Source organism: Narcine bancroftii, chromosome 13 (genome assembly GCF_036971445.1).
Source record: "Narcine bancroftii isolate sNarBan1 chromosome 13, sNarBan1.hap1, whole genome shotgun sequence".
NCBI classification, from domain to species: domain Eukaryota; kingdom Metazoa; phylum Chordata; class Chondrichthyes; order Torpediniformes; family Narcinidae; genus Narcine; species Narcine bancroftii.
This window is the reverse complement of record NC_091481.1, coordinates 2,871,397-2,885,938: the sequence shown is the minus strand read 5'-3', so window position 1 is coordinate 2,885,938 and position 14,542 is coordinate 2,871,397. Positions and strand designations below refer to the sequence as shown.

The 14,542-nt window shown below is 49.8% G+C and overlaps 1 protein-coding gene across 2 annotated transcripts in view; it reads left to right on the top strand.

Moving 5' to 3' along the window:
* Positions 1–10,755, top strand: part of dhtkd1 (dehydrogenase E1 and transketolase domain containing 1) — a 57,650-nt gene extending 46,895 nt beyond the window's left edge. For both annotated transcript variants that reach the window (XM_069909655.1, XM_069909656.1), the window contains 5 exons: positions 742–906; positions 2,451–2,533; positions 3,832–3,998; positions 6,652–6,737; positions 10,164–10,755. In XM_069909655.1, the coding sequence (XP_069765756.1) occupies positions 742–906; positions 2,451–2,533; positions 3,832–3,998; positions 6,652–6,737; positions 10,164–10,265 (603 nt within the window). In that variant the 3' untranslated portion in view covers positions 10,266–10,755. The remainder of the gene's footprint in view (positions 1–741; positions 907–2,450; positions 2,534–3,831; positions 3,999–6,651; positions 6,738–10,163) is intronic.
* Positions 10,756–14,542: the final 3,787 nt, after the last annotated feature.

The following is a 14,542-nucleotide window of genomic DNA, read 5'->3' as shown; positions in this document are numbered from 1 at the left end:
ATAAAGCAACTGATATCCTTAATCTATTGTGTAATAGAAAGATCCCCGTCAGACTTCCAGTGTAACAAGATTGGACGCTTGACTAATGTGGATGTAAATGCTGTCGTGTCTTTCTGTAGGGAGATGTGGGAGATTCCAAATATTACAGTCAAAAGTCAGGGTTGCAAATTGACTTTAATTATTTTGGATAGTGCACTGAAGACTCCACTCCAGAGCCCCTGTATTATGGGGCACTGTGTGTCTGTGGTGGCCGGGGGAGCCATTACACCGATTGCATTTGTCCTCTGTTTCAGAATAGATGACCGCCCGTCTGGATTTCGAAACGTGAACCCTGTGCAGCACCTCGAACTGAATGAGTCCCAGTCGAATGCAGGAGGTGGTGGAACGAATTCTCGCAATAGCCTCTTCCCACAATTCTTCCTCAGTTCCCATTTATCCGGCTCAGATTGGGGAAGGCGTTTGATGGGGCTTTCCATTCCTCTGACAATCCAACTGAGAAATCTGACAGGCATTCCCGTTGCCAGGAGCACTCGGATACATTTAGATTTAATGGGCTGTACCTCCCTAATTGAGTATAAGCCCCAAAGTGGCCCCTCCTCCCACACATAGAAAAACAAATGTGCATACATACCCACAGACCTGAGGGTTTGTGTTGTTGGGGGTGGGCGTGGAGCAGGGATAGAATTTGACGGTTGGGAGAACTTCCATGTAAGCTTGATAACGAGCTCCTTTCATCCACAGCTCTGTGACAGCAAGGAGGAAGGCGTCGACGGCGATAATGTAAACATGTTCATCATACACCCCACTACCCCCTCCCAGTATTTTCACCTACTGCGCCGACAGATGATCCGAAACTTTCGGAAGCCCCTTATTGTGGCCTCTCCAAAAATGCTACTGCGTCTCCCAGTGAGTACATGCAACATCAGATCCAATGGCTACGACGAGTTCTGTGAGCTTATGAACGTTCCTCTGCAAATATTCTCTTCAGCTTTGTTTTACAAACTGAAAATTCTTTCTTACAAGCCCAGTTTGCCTCGCTGGTGCAGTGGTGCGTCAGGCTGGGGGAGAGGAGGGGGTTGGCAGGTGATGAATGGGGGGGGGGGTTATCTGGTGAGAAAGGGAGGGTGGAAGGGATGAGGGACTCATTCAGAGGAGAGTTGGTGGAGAAGCGGAAATAAATTAGATAACCAGAGCTGGTAAGATGGGGGGGGGGGGGGGGGGGTGATGCTGGAACAGACCCATAGAGAGCAGGGAGTAATGTCACAGCACTCCCCTGCAGGGCCCAACTGCCCAGTCTGACCACCATCGGCTCTGAACAGGCTTTAAACAGCCTGTTAAAGGAGCCGACGGTGGCCTATTTTAAAATCCCACTACTACAGGGTCTGAACCCAGGATGGCAGCAGCTGCCACGAGGGGTTGCAGACTCCGGGGAAGTGGGGAGGACTGGTGCAGGGCACCAGGAAATGTGGAGACTATCTCCCATTTGAGGATGAGGAGCAGAGGAGGAGACCCACGGGACGGTGACCGCAGAGGTAGACCAGTGAGGGACTCGGAGGCTGAGGAACCCACACAGGCCGCGGGCTGTTGATGACTTGAGTTGAGGAGCCCACAGAGGCTGCGGAGAGCTGGTGAAGGCTTCCTGATTGTGTCAGAAGTGCGCATCTGGAGCTCTGGCTGCTGATAGTCCGGACTGAAGGCTGGAGACAAATCCACAGACACTCAGTGACTCTGGGGGGACCCTCTTTTGCTTCTCTCTCTCTGATTGGAAGGAACACCGGGCAATTTCCGCTGACAGCAGGTCTTTACCTGCCTTACGGTGGGGCTAAAGGAAATTTTGTGTAATGTATTTTCTGTTTTATTACATGACAATAAAATAATCTCAAACTTTGAAGCCACTTCCTTAAAATAAAGCAGCGGGGAGATCTTCTTGAAGTCTGTAAAACTGAGAGGCCTGGATAGGGTGGACAGTCAGAATCTTTATCCCAGAGTAAAACTGTCAAATACAAGGGGATGTTCACTTGTGTGAGAGAGGGAAAGTTTAAATGAGATGTGCGGGACGCAGGTACGTTAGAAATGTTTGAGGTTTTTAAATGCACACGGGAGAAGGCAGGGAATGGAGGGAAATGTACCGTGTATAGGCCGAAGAGTTTGGTTTAATTTGTTATCGCATCTGGCATTGATGGGCTGAAAGGCCTGTTGTAGGAACTGCAGGAACTTTTTGCCCACCCCCTAACCTAAAGGATGATGTCAGTGTTGGGAATCTTTCACCACAGAAGCTCAGTTGCTGAATATATTCAAGACAGACAAATAGATATTTGGATTTTGAGGGAAGCGAGGGTTCGTGCAGGAAAGTGACGTTCAGGCATGTTAGACTCTGCAATTTTTTTTTACACATTTTAATTGTGAGAAAACTACTTTCACCCATGCTGATTTTTACTCTCATTCTGTAGGCTGCAGTCTCCAGCTTAGACGATATGGCCCCTGGAACCACATTTAAACCTGTCATTGGAGATTCATCTGTGGATCCAAAAAGGTAATTAACTTGCTCTGTGTATAATGGTCACCAATCTATTTGCTCTTCAAACACAGATGTTTTACCTTAAATATATTGATAGCCTGCAGATGCTCTGCATAATCAAACCTTACAGTCATGAGCTTAAATAGCTGCATGAGTCATGTCTGTTTATTTGATATTCCTCGGGGCTTTATTGCGACGTAACATTGCACAGGATATTCGAGTGTAGTCAGGGGGAACAAATGATGGTGGGATCTAGAGGCTGCGGGCTTGGCATTCAGATGCACTGTTTCCCTTTCCTCGATGAGCCCGTGCTATTCCTTAGCAAATAATCCTGGTGGCAAACAATGATGTAGTCTCTTGACTTCCTGCCGTCAAATGATTTCCACTATAGTTCTGTATGTTCTCGTCCATCCCGTGTGGCCCATTACCAACTTCTAGTTTATTGTCACGTGAACCAAGGTGCAGCGAGAAAATATACTGCTCTCTTGCTGACTGGGGAGGGGAGGTTTATAAAATCAGGATGAGAATAGATCGGGTAATTTGTCTTTTTCCTATGGTAGGAGAATCTCAAACGAGAGAAAATTGGTGCAAGGTGAGAGGGTTAAGATTTAAAAGGGACAGAGGGCGGAGGGTGTGTGGAACGATCAGCTAGAGGAAGTTGTAGAGGCGGGGACAACTGTAACCTCTGTAAGCTTGTGGACAGGTACATGGATGGGGAAGGTTTAGAGGGAGATGGGCTGAAGGCAGGCAAGTGGGACTAGGTTGGTCGGCATGGACAGGTCAGATCGAAGGGCCTGTTTCTGAGCAGTAGAACTGAAGGACTCTAATACTTTATTTCATTGCCTTAAATTTGGGGTGGCACGGTGAGCGTAGCAATGAGTATGATGATGTTGTAACGCCAGCGACCCCCCCCACCCCAAGTTTGAATCGGCACTGTCTGTGAAGAGTTTGTATGTTCCACCCAGATGCTCCCCCCTTCCTCCCTTCCTGACTGAGTTGAAGGTTAATTTGGGTGTAATTGTGCAGTGCGGGTTTAAACGGCCAGAATTGGTTTTAGAAAATAGAAATAAATTTAATTGGAATTTTGCCTCGAAGTTTGTGGAACAGACATTTTACAAATTGAAGTTTGATATCACGATACGTGTCGTGTCAATAACAGAATTCAGAATCTATTGAAGACGACAGTCCAGTATTTTCCCCAAAACTCCTCCATTATTGCCTCTCATCACTCATTACTTCCTTAATTTGTTTTACAAGTTGTATTACATTGTTTTGCAGTTGTTTTGATTAAAACTCCCTATTTTTTAACGCAGTGTGACCCGGGTGGTGATGTGTTCTGGAAAACACTATTACACTTTGCTTAAACACCGAGACTCGCTGCCCTCCGCCCAGAACACGGCCTTGGTCAGGATAGAGGAGCTGTGCCCCTTCCCACTGGAACAACTTCAGCTGCAAATGGAGATGTTCAAAGCTGCAAAAGGTCAGGATGCTTCAGTGACTTGAAAATAATTACCAGGAAGGATCAGAGGCCGAGAGGTCCACACTGCGAGCCTGCACCTCCCTGACCCGGTTCGGTTGCAGATCAGTGCAGCCCACTACTACACCATAAAATGTTGCCGGCTGGGTTGCTTCCGTGGCTGAAGCTTTGGTAGTTTGATCTGAATGGTTGAGCTCAGGTCACGGGCAGTGTTGGGGCTTCGCTCATTTTTAAAATTTGTTTCTGCAAATACTGTATATACTCGTGTAATTGTTGACCCGCCCCCTTTCCTTGGCCCAAATATCGCGTTTTCCATATGAGGAGAAAAGGCCGAGTTCGCTGAACCTGTTTTGATAAGGCCTGCTACCTAAACCAGGCCACATGCTTGTAAATCTCCTCTGCCCCCTTTCTATGGCTTCCACATCCTTCCGGTAGTGAGGAGACCAGAACTGTGCATGGTATCTAAGTGGGGTCTGACCAGAGTCCTAATAGAGCTGCAACATTATCTCTCAGCTCCGAAATTCAATCCCATGATTAATGAAGGCCAATACACAGAGTCAACCTGTGCAGATGCTTTGAACATCCTATTGGACTTGGCCCCAAGATCCCTCTGCTCCTCCATTCAGCCAACAATCTTACTGTTCTGCCATCATATTTGACCGACCAAAATGAACCACTTCACACTTATCTGGATTGAATTCCATCTGCCTCTTCTCAGCCCCATTTTACATCCTATCAATGTCCCGCTGTAACCTCTGACAGCTCTCCACACTATCTACAACACCCCCAACCAGCAAACTGACTAACCCATCCCTACAGTTTGACATTTAACACCATCATCCCCTTAAAACTGACCTCAATCAGTGAAGGTTGGTAAGAACATCTCCTCCACAATCTCCATCAGTACCAGAGCACCACAGGGGTGCGTTCTTAGCCCCCTGCTCTACTCACTTTACATCTGGGCTCGATACGACAGCAACACCATCAATAAATTTGCTGACGATACTACAGTGGTGGGTTTTCTAAGGGCGATGAGTCAGCGTACAGGAGGGAGATTGAAAACTTGTCTAAATGGAGCCCCAACAACAACCTCTCACTTAATGTCACTGAAATCAAGTTGACTTCAGGAAGGGAAAGCCAGGGATGGACAATCCAGTCATCACCAGAGGTGGAGAGATGAGCACATTTAGGTTCTTGGACTCACTATCTCGGTGGATCTTACCCAGACCCAACACCCTAATGGCATCGTGAAAAAAGCACGTCAGCACCTCTACTTCCTCAGGACTTTGTGGAGGTTTGGTATGACACCAGAAACCCTGGCAAATTTCTACACATGGTGGAAAGTGTGCTGACCGGCTGCATCATGGCCCGGAATGGGGACACCAATACCTTTGAACAAAAAGCCCTGGAATAGGCAGTGGACACAGCCCAGGACATAGTAGATAAAAACCCTTCCCACCATCGAGAACATCTACAGGGAACGCTGCCATCAGAGAGCGGCAGCAATCATCAAGGATCCGCACCACCCAGCACACGTTCTGTTCTCACTGCTGCCATCAGGAAAGAGGTACAGGTGCCTCAAGACTCACACCTCCAGGTTCAGGAACAGCTGCTACCCCTCCACAACAACAAACTCAATCAGGGATCCATTTAAGGACTCGTACTTATGCACTTTATTGATTTTTTTTCTCTCTCTTTATTGCAGTTTGTTTACATTTCTTTATTCACTTACATGTATATACTGATTATTTTTTTTTGCATTACCAGTAAGTTGTAATTTGCCTCACCCTTAGACCAAAGGATCTCAGGGCTGATTGTGATGTCATGTATGACAATAAACCTGGAAAAGGAGTTGGGTAGAGTAGGAAACTGGGTTGATCTGGGAAAAAGGCTATTGGTACTGAATATGGAAGGTGACAATGTGGCGGGAGAGACACTATTAGATGGGTCCAGATAAACACAAAGTTTGTGGGGGGGGGGGGGGGTGGAAATCAGTGAAGGAGTCCTGTTGATGAAGTGTGGGTTGGAGAAGACAAAACCAAAGGAGGTTGGGAATGGGTTATTTACACCAGCTTTTAGTCAGTTTAACATCTCCTTAAACTTGGTCTACATTTTTGTAAGTTTTAGTAAAGAACTATAAGATTTCTTTGACATTGGAGAGAAAACGTAATTCGTATTGAGGCGGGAGCTTTAAGGGAACACAGAATTTTTTTTTACACTGAGACTGCAGATGGAGCAGTGAGAGAGGCTCTCACAGGACTCCCTTTGAAGAGAGGAGAACTTCAGGGGCCTGTCTGCTTTTAGCTCACACCTTGAGGATGGGCTCGGGTCCGAAACGTCAGTGATATATCTTTACCTCCTATGGACGCTGCGAGACCAGCTGAGTTCCTCCAGCATCTCTGTGTTTTTACTTAAATAGACCATGATCCTGTTTCCCATGTGGAAACATTTAAATATCGTGCATCATTTACAAAAAAAAGGCAAATTAAATTGTTTTTTTGGGGGGGGGGCAGAATTAATAGGGAGTTGCATCCAATCGTCCAGAAAATGACATTATCAGAGTTTTAATTCACCAGTGATAACAAAAGAAGAAAGCCTGAACATTTTTGATATTTTATAAATATTATAAATACTAAATTAGGAAATTAATTTTCAGAATTTATATGGAGTCAAGAAGAGCCGCAGAACATGGGCCCGTGGTTTTATGTAGCCCCCAGATTTGAAAAACAGTTAGGATGCGAGGTAAGTTGAGAAATACTTTCCTATAATAGTCTACCTTAACTAACTTTTCTGGGCTTGGATTTGAGCAGTTTTATTCATTCTGTTTTCTGTTTACAATTGTGGAACTTGAGGGGTCAGTTTGCACAAACATGAAAATAAATTTTCCAGTTGTTTCATAAGAGACCTCATTTGGAGTATTGTGACCATTTTGGGGCTCCTCATTTAAGAAAGGATGTGCTGATGTTGGAGACGAGGTTCACAGAGTATTCTGGGAATGAAAGGGTTATCATATGAGGAGTGTTTGACAGATCTTGGCCTGTACTCATTGGAATTTAGGAGAATGAGAGGAGGGGGGAAATCTCATTGAAACATTTTGAATGTTGAAAGGCATGGACAGAGTAGATGTAGAAAGGTTGATTTCCATGGTGTGGGAGAGTCTAGGACAAGAAGGCACAGCTCGAGGATTGAAGGGCGTCCACTTAGAAGAGATGGGGAGGAATTTCTTTAGCCAGAGAGTGGTGAATTTGTTGCTGCAGGTGGTTGTGGAGGCCAGGTCATTGGGTGTATTTAAGGCAGAGTTTGAGAGGTTCTTGAGGAACCAGGGCATCAAAGGCTATGGGGAGGAGGCCGGGCAGTGGGGCTGAGTGGGGAAATGGATCAGCTCATGATTGAATGGATGGCCAGACTCGATGGGCTGAAAGCCTATTTCTGCTCCAATATCTAATAATTGATAGCTTGTTAATTAGATAAAATGAAGGGCCTCTTGAGACTTCAAAGTCCTTTGTATTTTATAATCAAAATACCTTTGAAGTAGTCAGTGTAGTAAAGCACGATGGATCCATTAAGGAAGTTATTCTTTGGCTTCGCGGACGAAGATTTATGGAGGGGGTAAATGTCCACGTCAGCTGCAGGCTCGTTTGTGGCTGACAAGTCCGATGCGGGACAGGCAGACACGGTTGCAGCGGTTGCAGGGGAAAATTGGTTGGCTGGGGTTGGGTGTTGGGTTTTTCCTCCTTTGCCTTTTGTCAGTGAGGTGGGCTCTGCGGTCTTCTTCAAAGCAGGTTGCTGCCCGCCAAACTGTGAGGCGCCAAGATGCACGGTGAAGTTATTTAACGAAGCTGTATTACCACTGTGGTTAATTTGAGTTCTGACTGCAAACATGTTTGTGCCAAAGTTCTCCCTAAGTGTGGGGGACAGGGACTTGACACTGGTCTTTGTTCAGAGTCTTTGTCATTCAACTACAATGTGCATTTGTTAACCATTACTGTAATACAGTAAAACTTCCGGGTTCAGGCACCTCTGAGGATTGAGTGAATTTTTCCAGTTGCTTGAGATTGCGGGGAGTGGTGAACTGGCCACTAGGAGGCGCTACTTTATAAGGTTCTGCAATTTTCTGGTTACTTGAATCACAGGGATTTTACTGCAGTTGTAATCAAAAGCGGCAACTGAATAGTAAAGAAAAGTTTTTGGATTTCCTGCAGACCAAGTAATAGTTTAAATTTTTCTTAGAGGTTTTTAAAAGGTTATATGTTTTTGGAGGTTTTTAAAGAGTTTAAAGCACACGATAGCATCTTTAAAACCATTTGTATTCTGCTTACAAAAGTATGAAGGGTGGAAATCGCAGGTGAGAGGTAAAACAGGCTGGGTGTTTGAGAGTTGGAGGGAGGACAAAACGTGTCAGTCACTAGGCCAAGGTAACGACAGTGAATTGTAGCTGGGAGTTTCCTCGAAGTGCCATGGACCCATGCTGACTGCAAATGTAGTTGAAAGGTGAAATGCAGATTATCGAGCCCATATTGTGAAAAATATAGTTAATCCAAGGCACAAAAGAAAAGCTTGGCAGTATTACTATATTTATGGTGTGCCGTGCATCAGAATTTTTTAAAATCCCCAAATGCTCCAATGTATCCACTTCCTGAAACTAGATCAAAGACTATAAACATTTTGGACCATGTGTTGCACTAAGTAACACTGTTAAATGGGACTGGTGCGTGATTGTATCTTGTGCGAGGCCTGTGAACTGTGCAGCCCATAAACACCGACCGGTCTCAGCAGTGGAAAGAATCTGATGTCCCCTGGAGTTGGGGTATGCAGCTTCTCCCGTCTAAATCCAGTCACCAGCCCCCTTCCTGCACAATCTGTGCAGTGGTGGGACATTGGGGAAGCCAAGTTTAGTTGAAAGTGATAACTTGACCTTTGCATTATTGTTCCAGACCAGACTCTCATACAGAATAGGTCCCCATGCAGCACTGTGCATTTGGGATCTTGATTGGGCAATTTCTGGACCACAAACAACTAAATAACAATGGAAATTTAGTTCCTTGAACACTTTTGGGTGTATCTAACTAACATTTTTCTACCATGTGTCTTTTTTTTAAGATATAACCTATTTTTGTGATTTCCTGTCATATTTAAGTCTGCTAATATATTGCCCACAAAGCAAGCTGTTTTACTCAGTCCATGCATGCCTAGGCATGCACTTAGTGTACGTGCTTTGCAAATGTTTAGACAGGACAGATGCAGACAGGCTATAAAAGCAGCTGACACATACAGATGCTGTACATTATGTTGATATAGATTGGATGCATGTTGATGCACATGTTCTACAGTGAATGTACTTAACAATAGCATTGATTGACTTCAGAAAGATTCAATACAACAGAAATATCTTGTCAATGTCACAACAGCTGTGATACATTTTGTTACATTTGTGGCGAATAGACTTTAAAGGCTCAAAGACGCAACATGACTGCACCTCTTAAAAAAGGCTATGTGCTCTACTTCAGTTGTAAAATTGGTGACCAAGACTAACCTTGGGCTTCTCACATTTGTTGTGTAACATTTGCTGTCAATCTGAGAACAATGGTGTCAACATCATCAATATGCTAAATTCAATTAAATTTAATGTTTCTCCAACTTCTTACATGATAATACAGATCTGAAATTATCTTTGTGTTCAGCTTGAAGTTGTCTATCACAATCCCCAATTTTTTTCCCTCAGAAAAAAACCATTTAAAAAAAAATGTTGTTGTCCAGTGCGATCAAGCCAATGGGTATTCTTGCACTTGGATTTGATTGTTGGATATAGTTCTTTGATCCTTTAAACTTGTGAAGTTTTTAAATTTAAAATTTTAGACATACAGCTCAGTAACAGGCCCTTCGAGCCCACGAGCCCATGCTGCCCAATTAACTGACAATCCTTGGTACTTTTTTTGAACAGTGGAGGAAACTGAAGCACCCAGGGGCATGCAGCCACAGAAAGAACGTTCAAGCTCATTACAGACGACAGATTTGGACCCCAGTCCCATGCGCTGTAATAGAATTGTGCCACCCCTACACTAACAATACCGCAAATCATCTTAGTATTTTAGATAACCATTTATTGATCTTTACTGTTTCCTGATGAGATATGAGATGAACTCTTCTGATATTTGAATTTGTTTCTAGCTGAAGTTGGTAAGTCGGCCAGCTCTTGCAGTGCCAGCAGTTGGCATTGGGACTTTGCACCAGGAACAGCATCAAGACATCCTGACCAGAACCTTTTCCTAAAAGGACGTTAAGAAAAGTCTTGGTTCGGCTTGATGACTGAGAAGGCCCACAACTTACTTTCTTAAAAACTGTTACTACTTTTCCTGACTACTTGTAAGTGCTTTGGCCTTCATCCGCAAAATAATGACGATATTTGGTTCCATCGTGGTTTGAAATGTGGATTTAAATATTGTTATTTGTAAAGTGTGAGGATTGCGGAATGAACTGTACGTCTACAACTGTGTCCTTACTGCGTTCCGGAACTATTCTTTATTTACAGAAGTGATGTGTTTTGTCAGACTGAGGAGCAGGTGGTTCTGGACTCGATTTGCAGATAGTTGGGTGCCAACTTCTGTAAGGGTGATGCAAATTAGCAATTGAAGAAACGCACAATATTCTAATATCTGGAAATTCTCCATGTACTATGTAAAAAATGGAAAGGTGGAATGTTTTTAAATACAATGGTGCATTACATGAACATGTAATGGTGCCAACTTTAGAGCTTCCAGAAGCGGACTTCTTTACTCTAAATAGCCATTTTGTAAATTGTCATTTGCTTAGAATACAAGCAAAAGTTCCCTACACACTCTCTGTCAGCATTGGAGCTGCCTTCATCACAAAATTACAATGCCCCTGCCAGAGACCGTCACACTATCCAGCCAGTCCCATTCCTCTAACCCCTCCTTTGAAAATGGAGTTTCTTCTACCTCAGCTATTCATATTTGAGCACAGTTGAATCTGCCTTGACTGAAACCCCTGCAGCTTGTTCTAGATGCAAATCAGTAGCTGAGCAAAAGCTAAAAAAGTTGTGCTGCCTAGTTCTTACATCTTCATTCTATAGAATGAAGAGGGGCCAAGATATTGTTGAAGTTTCAGGTTGAAAAAGGTGAGAGGAGGGGAGGGGCAGGGGGGAAGGGGAGGGAAGGGGAGGGGGGAAGGGGAGGGAGGGGGGAGGGGGGGAGGGGGGAAGGGGAGGGGGGAAGGGGAGGGGGGAAGGGGGGGGGGAGGGGGAAGGGGAGGGGGGAAGGGGGGAAGGGGAGGGGGGAAGGGGAGGGGGGAAGGGGAGGGGGGAAGGGGAGGGGGGAAGGGGAGGGGGGAAGGGGAGGGGGGAAGGGGAGGGGGGAAGGGGAGGGGGGAAGGGGAGGGGGGAAGGGGAGGGGGGAAGGGGAGGGGGGAAGGGGAGGGGGGAAGGGGAGGGGGGAAGGGGAGGGGGGAAGGGGAGGGGGGAAGGGGAGGGGGGAAGGGGAGGGGGAGGGGGGAAGGGGGAAGGGGGGCGGGGGGGCGGGGGGGCGGGGGGAAGGGGGGCGGGGGAAGGGGTGCGGGGGGCGGGGGGCGGGGGGGCGGGGGGCGGGGGGGCGGGGGGAGGGGGGGCGGGGGGAAGGGGGGCGGGGGGAAGGGGGGCGGGGGGAAGGGGGGCGGGGGGAAGGGGGGCGGGGGGAAGGGGGGCGGGGGGAAGGGGGGCGGGGGGAAGGGGGGCGGGGGGAAGGGGGGAGGGGAAGGGGAAGGGAAGGGGGAGGGGGAAGGGGAAGGGGTGGGGAGAAGGGCGTGGAGGGGAAAGGGAAGGGAAGGGAGGTGGGAAGGGAAAGAGAAGGTCGGGGAAGAGGACAGGGAGGGGGAAAGGAAGTGGGGAAGGGAAAGGAAGGGGAGGGGGGAAGGGCAGGGAGGGGGAAAGGGAAGAAGGATGGGGAGGGGGAAGGGGGCGGGGGGAGGGGAGAGGTAGGAAGGGGAAGGGGGGAGGGGGAGGGAGGTGGGAAGGGAAAGAGAGGGCGAGGAGGGAGAAAGGGAAGGGGGGTGGGGAGGGAAGGGCAGGGAGGTGGGAAGGGAAGGGAGGTAGGAAGGGAAAGGGAGGGGGAAGGGGGAAAGGAAAGAGGGAAGGGTGGGGAGGGAGGAGGGGGGAAGGGGAGGGGGAAGGGGAGGGAGGAGGGGGGAAGGTGGGAAGGGAAAGGGGAGAAGGACAGGGGGGAAAGGGAAGGGGGAAAGGGTGGGGGGGCGGGAAGGGGGGGAAGGACAGGGAAGGGAGGGGTGGGGAGAAGGGCGGGGAGGGGGAAGGGGAGGGAAGGGAAAGGGAGAGGGGACAGGGTGGAGGGGAAAGGGAGGAAGGGGAGAAGGGCGGGGGGAAGGACAGGGAGGGAAGAGAAGGGAAAGTGGGAGAGGGGGAGGGGCGAGAAGGGTGGGGAGGGAGAGGTGGGAAGGGAAAGAGGGAGCGGAAAGGGGGAGGGGAGAAGGGGAAAGGGGGAGAGGGAAGGGTGAGGGGGGAGGGGAGAGGTAGGAAGGGGAAGGGGGAGGGGGAGGGAGGTGGGAAGGGAAAGAGAGGGCGAGGAGGGAGAAAGGGAAGGGGGGTGGGGAGGGAAGGGCAGGGAGGTGGGAAGGGAAGGGAGGTAGGAAGGGAAAGGGAGGGGGAAGGGGGAAAGGAAAGAGGGAAGGGTGGGGAGGGAGGAGGGGGGAAGGGGAGGGGGAAGGGGAGGGAGGAGGGGGGAAGGTGGGAAGGGAAAGGGGAGAAGGACAGGGGGGAAAGGGAAGGGGGAAAGGGTGGGGGGGCGGGAAGGGGGGGAAGGACAGGGAAGGGAGGGGTGGGGAGAAGGGCGGGGAGGGGGAAGGGGAGGGAAGGGAAAGGGAGAGGGGACAGGGTGGAGGGGAAAGGGAGGAAGGGGAGAAGGGCGGGGGGAAGGACAGGGAGGGAAGAGAAGGGAAAGGGGGAGAGGGGGAGGGGCGAGAAGGGTGGGGAGGGAGAGGTGGGAAGGGAAAGAGGGAGCGGAAAGGGGGAGGGGAGAAGGGGAAAGGGGGAGAGGGAAGGGTGAGGGGGGAAGGGCGGGGAGGGGAGGCCGAGGGGGGGGGAAAGGACGGGGAGGGAAATGGGGAGAGGGAGGGAAGGGGGAGGGAGAAGGGCGGGGAGGGGAGGCCGAGGGGGGAAGGGAAAGGGAGGGGGGCGGGGTGGAGGGGAAAGGGAGGGCAGGGGGGAGGGGAAGGGCGGGGGGAAGGACAGGGAGGGAAGAGAAAGGAAAGGGGAGAAGGGAAAGGGGGAGAAGCGCAGTGAGGTGGGGAGGGAAGGGCGGGGAGGGGGAAGGGTGGGGAGGGAAGGGCGGGGAGGGGAAAGGGAAGGGGAAGGGAAAGGGGGGTGGGGAGAAGGGAGGGGAAAGGGGGAGGGGAGAGGTAGGAAGGGGAGGGAAGGGTGAGGGGGAAGGGGAGAAGGGTGGGGAGGGAAGGGCAGGGAGGTGGGAAGGGAAGGGAGGTAGGAAGGGAAAGAGAGGGGCGGGAAGGGAAAGGGAGGGGGAAAAGGGAGAAGGACAGGGGGGAAAGGGAAGGGGGAAAGGGTGGGGGGGGCGGGAAGGGGGGGGGAAGGACAGGGAAGGGAGGGGTGGGGAGAAGGGCGGGGAGGGGGAAGGGGAAGGGAAAGGGAGAGGGGGGACAGGGTGGAGGGGAAAGGGAGGAAGGGGAGAAGGGCGGGGGGAAGGACAGGGAGGGAAGAGAAGGGAAAGGGGGAGAAGGGCGGGAAAGAGAGAGGGGGTGGGAAGGGGAGGGGAGGGGGAGGTAGGGAAGGGCGGAGAAGGGGAAGGGCGGGGAGGGAAGGGGGAAAGGGGAAGGGGAGAGGGGGAGGGGCGAGAAGGGTGGGGAGGGAGAGGTGGGAAGGGAAAGGGGGAGAGGGAAGGGGGAGGGGGGAAGGGCGGGGGGAAGGACAGGGAGGGAAGAGAAAGGAAAGGGGAGAAGGGCGGGGAGCGGGGAAGAGGATGGGGAGGTAAGGGGAGAAGGGCAGGGAGGGAAGGGAAGAGCGGGGAGGGTGGGAAGGGAAAGAGAGAGGGGGTGGGAAGGGGAGGTGGAGGTAGGGAAGGGCGGGGAAGGGGAGTGGGGAGAAGGGCGGGGAGGGGAGAAGGGAAAGGGGGAGAAGCGCAGTGAGGTGGGGAGGGGGAAGGGTGGGGAGGGAAGGGCGGGGAGGGGCGCTGTGGGCCGCGTGGCTCAAGTCCTTCATTCCTCTGTCTTTCGGATGGATCCACATACCCACATCTATAGAATCAGATTGAGAAATTGTTAAAGCATTCCCCATGCACCGTGCCACTTACCAGCCAGTGCTCCAATTGTGGCTGATCAATTGTTTTTCTTTTGAACAACTTTCTCATCTTGTCATGTCCCTTTCAACAACCTTTGCACATAAATCCCAGATCTCCCCACGAGACAGTGCAGTACATATACAGAGGGAGAGAGAGCTGCTAAAATAAAAAGGGAAAGGCAAGCTGAGGTTTGTTTAGGAGTCTGATAACAGAGGGAATGAAACTGACCTTGAATCTGCTGGTGTGTGATCCCAC